General features: G+C 37.9%; 1 protein-coding gene across 1 annotated transcript; it reads right to left on the bottom strand.

The window, feature by feature from the left end:
* Positions 1 to 3712: 3712 nt before the first annotated feature.
* LOC147863945 (F-box protein FBW2-like) lies at positions 3713 to 5957 on the bottom strand. The gene is made up of 2 exons (XM_087320433.1): positions 5794 to 5957; positions 3713 to 4911 (listed from the first exon to the last, which is right to left on the bottom strand). The coding sequence occupies exons 1-2, from the start codon at positions 5913 to 5915 to the stop codon at positions 4290 to 4292; spliced, it is 744 nt and encodes a 247-aa protein (XP_087176559.1). The 5' UTR covers positions 5916 to 5957; the 3' UTR covers positions 3713 to 4289.
* Between the last annotated feature and the right edge of the window lie 7 nt (positions 5958 to 5964).

The following is a 5964-nucleotide window of genomic DNA, read 5'->3' as shown; positions in this document are numbered from 1 at the left end:
ACCCTAAAATCGACAGAGAGAGAGAGAGAGACGGAGACAGAGAGAGAGACAGAGACAGAGAGAGAGAGAGAGAGAGAGAGAGAGAGTTTGAGGATTGGTTTATTTACGTATGTAGCCTCGTTGTTTTTCGTTTTTATTTCCCTGACCTCTGGCGTGGGGGGTTTGATAATAATAATAAGAAGAAGAAGAAGAAGAAGAAGAAGAATAGAGAAGAGTATGTAATGTAATATCAATATGTATACAGTATAATATGTATATGTATTGTAGAAATAATAAGAAAAGGTTGGTTGGATTGTGTGTTGGTTAGGTGGGGGGGTAGGTGGCGTTCGTCACCCACAGGATCCCTTTTTAAGTGAGTAATGTAATAGTCGCAGGGGGCGATAAGGGTCCATTCACACATAACTCGACAACATTCGAGAAACGAATGGAACCTCTCATACTTCAATCTTGTGAGAAGACACGGTACGGTGTGTAAGAGATGTCACTGAGGTAGACCAGAATATATATATATATATGTATGTATGTATATTGATTTTGTCCTCGTACAAGTCTGTGGGCGTCAACACATTTGGGGGGAAGCTTTGCCTCTGCCCTTTGACTACCCAATGCTTAATAAATCATGTCTAGAGGTGTGTGTCGACCTTGTCCGAATCGTAACGAGGGTTTCTCTTGTGGAGAATTTTTTCGCTCACTTTCTACATTTTGGAGTAGCTTAAATTGGAAAGTTCCATGGCCTTGAAGACTTTTCACACTATCGTGATGGAAATCGCTCACTTTTTGAACAATTTTTAGTGGTAGAGAACCTTTTATCTTTTAGTGGTAAGAAATGTCACTAAGGTAGACCACAATTCATACATGGGCATTGCACGTCAGCACACTGGGGGAAGCTTTGCCTCTGCCCTTTGGCTACTCGATGCTTAATAAATCAAGTCTAGAGGGTGTGTGTCAACCCTATCCAAATCATAACAAGGGTTTCTCATGTGGAGAATTTTTTCGCCTGCTTTCTACATTTGGAGTAGCTTGGATTGGAGAAAGTTTCGTGGGCTTGAAGCCTTTTCACACTATCGTGATGGAAATTGCTCGCTTTTTGAACAATTTTTAGCGGTAGAGAACCTTTTATCTTTCATACTAGGGCTACGTAGTGGAATGCTTAAAATATAGAATTTGAAAATTTACCTCTACTCATGCCAAAAGAAGATCCTAGTAGTGCTTATGAATTGATCAACTTAACGATATATTCTAGTTTATGACATTGGTTAACCAAATAATTAGCCATCCTAATTTACTAGACTTGATGGTTAAATTTTAATGTGATACATTATCATTTCTTTGTTTTCTCCATTCTTATTTTTAGGCTATCAATTGTAGAAACATATTTCAAATCTAGCCCACATTGACAATTACTCAAGTATTTGGTACTATGGATTATTTCATATAGATTTTTGCATGTATAATTAAGTGTGTGGAAACATGGCAAACATACAAAAATATTAAACAAAAAGAGGCAACACATGGAAAATAGGTAAAGAATAAAGAAATGATATAGCATTTATTACTCGATAGCAAGGCTAGCAAGGTCTGTGAGAGTCCAATGAATTGTGCCGAATGGAAAATAGGTAAAGAATAAAGAAATGATATAGCATCTATTCCTCAATTGCAAGCCTAGCAAGGTCTCTGAGAGTCCAATGAATTGTGCCAAATGGAAAATAGGTAAAGAATAAAGAAATGATATCGCATCTATTCCTCAATAGCAAGCCTAGCAAGGTCTCTGAGAATCCAATTAATTGTGCCAACACCATTACAATCATCATATTTTTGTGTATTTGATTTGTAAAGATGATATCATGTCATCTAGATGCAACGACTATGAAACAAAGAGGCCATAGGAAAGAATTGGATCACGAACAACAACAATATTGTGCTAATCATAAATATCTTTATTTTCACGAGTGTTCAGGGGTGAATAGACATTGATGTGGACCTACGAACTAAGGATACCTTCAGTTCATTGTACATTGTGAATAAAGATCAACTATGCAAAACTTGGTCTAGAAAACCACACATTGGGCAGAATGGTAGAAAAGTTGACACCTTAACTTAATGTATTAAAGTATCTATTCATGGCTAGGCGCATGGGTGTCTTGCGGTCCCATTGCCCCCTCACCAAGAATGCAATTGTCTCCAAAGAGACCTTAGGTTGATTCCATTTGGAAACCATATTATGATATAACTCATGCCCTTATGAATAGGGACATAATCTTTTAGCATGACCTTGAGGCTATGATAGATATGTAGGGCCATATTATTCATAAGTACATTGGTTCAAGCTACAAGTACAAAGAAATTTTTATTCATGATCAAGAACTCATAACATCGCCTTTGCCACTATGTTTTCATGTGTATGCAGATTAGCCCATATATTCGAATTATAATAAAGCATTTTTTGCGTGGCATCTACAGTTAAACTCTCTCACAGGTATGAGGCAATAGTTTCACATTTTGCTTTATTATGTCATGCCTTGTTTCAATCTACTTTTGATCTTAACTTTGATCCACAAAGTATCAAATGTTAAAACTATAAAAAAGAATCGAAAACTCGAAAAGCTCATAGGATTGAACACCATCAAGAATTTGCTTTTCGAACTACTTTTCCATCAACTTAAACAAAAAATGGTTGAGATTGTATAGATTGACTTTTTGAGGAGGTCAAGCATGTGCTTGACGAGAAACTATGCCATTTATATCAACTACATGCCCAAATGCTCTAAGTACATAGCAACTAATTACATGTCTCATCATATTGACACTATTGCTCTACACTAAAAGTGGCATTTGCTAGGGAGAACTAGCTAGGACAAAGTGTGAGTAAAACGATGTTCTCACCTGTCAACTAATCTGTGATTGGAAACAAGAGAATAATTTTTGAATGATTCATAGGCATTTGTTGCAAGTTCTCATAATTTCCTAGAATTCTAAGCTTGGCAATGCGTAGAGCAAGATTTCACAAACATTAAGTAGGGGCTATGTTTTGTATCATATATGTCCGACCACATTGCATAGTGCCTCTACCATGTTGACAATACAAGTCACCAAGCATGTGCATTCAAGTTTGAATCAAAGGTGATTGCAAATTGCAACAAGAGTGAATTGAAACACAACAAATATATCGACAAGACTTACATGTAGATGCACATGCACTTCAATAGTGTAATGAGACATGTTTGAGTCCTCAACCAAACTCTGACAAATATTTATTACTTATAGCCTTTACAAGTCACCAAGTTGCACTGGCTTGTGCTCTCTATAGGATGACGCCAAAGTATTGACCTGATGATTGCTACAAGGGACGATGCCTTTACAAACCAATGTTATTGCGTTGGGCACATAGTAGCTTTGTTAAAATTCTATAAACTTACTACATCGAACAACTTTATTATTCTTTGATTGGGAGTTGTTCAACTACATTCTTTATGTCCGGAGCACACCAAATGTCACCTCCGAATTACAATGGCTCCCATTTTTAAGAAGTGAAATTTCCAACATTCCTAGAATTGAGATAGAGACGGACAGACAGGAGGGAGAAAGATTGCACAAAAATAAAATATCGCACCCAAAGTCTGTCTAGATCATGATTTCTTTTAGGCTTTAGCTTATTTCTTACCACAATTGAGAATTTGAGACTCCCTTTTTTGGCATCCAACATGCACATAAGACTAATAACTATCATTATTTTGCATTAGTACAAACTGAAGAAGAAGAAGAAGAAGAAGAAGAAAACAACAAGAAGAATTTGTACAAGTTGGCACTGACAACCACCCTCTAGCTTCCACCTTGTTTTAACTAACACACAGACATGAAAGAGGTATTCAATGACAAGAGAAAGAAAAAACAAGGTGAAAGCTAATAAGGATCTTCATCGCGCCCAGGAAATGCTTTCTTGAGCTGTTCCCCGAGCCTCGCCTTCGGCAACAAGAGCTTCTTTTCTCCATAACAATGGTCTGCATCTTTTCTTGGTTTAGTTTTCAGTAAAAATCAAGTCTTCTTTTGTAGATTTCTGCTTTCTTTCTGTAAGACATCGGTGCCCTCCGTGTTGTTCACCAATGGCTTATAGAAAAAAAGAAAACTGGGCCGAATGCGTCTTCTTTGGTGTTTCCATCTTTCTTTACATTGCAGAATTTCCCTCAAGTTTGTAAGGAAAACAAAAATGCATTGTGGAGAAGATATCTCTGGATGCACCCACCTGTTTGGTTTGTTGGTTTTCGATTCCTCATTAACCCATCATACAGAAATCATGGAGATGGAGATGTATCGGGCCAAAAATATAAGGTTCCATTGATCTCTTCTTCGTGCATCTCCATGATAAGGTCATCCATCTCTTCGAGATCACTGTCAAACCACATATCCTCATCATAGTAATCTGAATCATCATAGTAATCCGAAACATCAAACTCTGAATCATCGGTATTATATATGTCTTCCTCGACCACAGGGGCATGAAAGACCTTGAATCGTTTCCTGGCCTGTTCGACGAAACCGTCTTCCATGTTCAGCTGCCAACAGCCTCGTAGATCTAGATGTTCGAGATTTGTACATTTCTCGAGCAATGCTTTTAACCCAATGTTAGATAAGACGCCATATGCCATTTCAAGGTGTTTAAGTTGGGGCATGTACTGAGCCACAGCAAAAGCCACATCATCGTTAGGTGTTGCACTCGAGCTTTGCGGATACATGTTGAGGTTTAGCCTCGTGATGAGGTGACAATGCTTTCCGAATGACTCGACACAAGCTCTGGAGAAGGTGCAACCACTTATGTCAAGAAAAGTGACAAACTTGAACTTCGGTGCCAATTGGCATAGGCAATCTTCTGTAACTAGACTATATGGAATTCGGAGGACCCGGATCGGTGATCCACTGCAAAACATAAACTAATCTTAGCCACCACTTTCTGTATATGTGTGTGTCTCATATATCTATATCTTTACTATCAAATAACCAATGGAGTGTGTGAAAGGTGAAAATTCTTTCTGGCATTTGTCACTTTCCTGCCATGAATTTTTAGAAAAGCTTTCGGAATTTCTCACTTGAGGAAATAAGCTAATTTGATAAATGCATTGAAGTAGTTCAAGAAGTATCACATCAGAAGCATATAATTACAATAGATCTTGATAAGTACCCAATTTGGAGAATGGATGGTTTTAGAAGTATCGTATATGGCATACCATGAGAAAAGATCCCCAGAAGTAGATTTCAACACATATCCTGTTGAACAAATTTTGAGATTTATGTACTCAAGATATGTTCGAGACAATGTCATCAATCCCATTACAAAGTAATCTAACACTATGTTCGACTATGGTATATCCATCTGCAGATCAATGCAAAATTTGTGAGAAGGCGATGGTGTTGAGCATGTATTACACATGGGGTCTTACAAGAGGGAAATTAGGGATTAGGGTTTAGGGTTTAGGTTGCTGGTGTACCTGATCAATGTAATGATCTATACACCACCATACATAAATAGATGAATTATGTTCATACATATGGAGCAGTGAAATTGGACTGCTTGGAAACAAACAGAAATTTGTTTCATATTTGTAGGAAACAAAGATCTATACAGACACATGTACAAGGCCAAGGGAGGAGTTCTGAAAAAAACTAAAAATTGGTTTTCTGCACAGGGAAAACAAGTGATCTATACATACTAAGCCAAGGATTTATACAAACACACATTCTTTCTCTCTCTCTCTCTCTCTCTCTCTCTCATCTGCTGAAAAGGTACTAGTAGTAACTAACCTCCACGCAATGAGGCGGAGCATGTCATCATTGCTTAGCTTTGGGGCGAAGATCTCTCGCAAACAGCCTCTGCTTCTACTGACAAGGAGCACCAGGATCTTCTCGAGCGTCTCCTGTTTCATGGCAACGGCAGCATGGTTCCAATCCTCCAAATCAACCGTCTCCCTCCTT

The sequence above is a fragment of the Azolla caroliniana genome, unplaced genomic scaffold, assembly GCF_043228905.1.
Source record: "Azolla caroliniana isolate FFs.n. ecotype wild unplaced genomic scaffold, voAzoCaro1.0.p SCAF_5, whole genome shotgun sequence".
Classification (NCBI taxonomy): domain Eukaryota; kingdom Viridiplantae; phylum Streptophyta; class Polypodiopsida; order Salviniales; family Salviniaceae; genus Azolla; species Azolla caroliniana.
The sequence above is the reverse complement of the archived record's forward strand: the minus strand, read 5'-3'. Positions and strand labels throughout refer to the sequence as shown.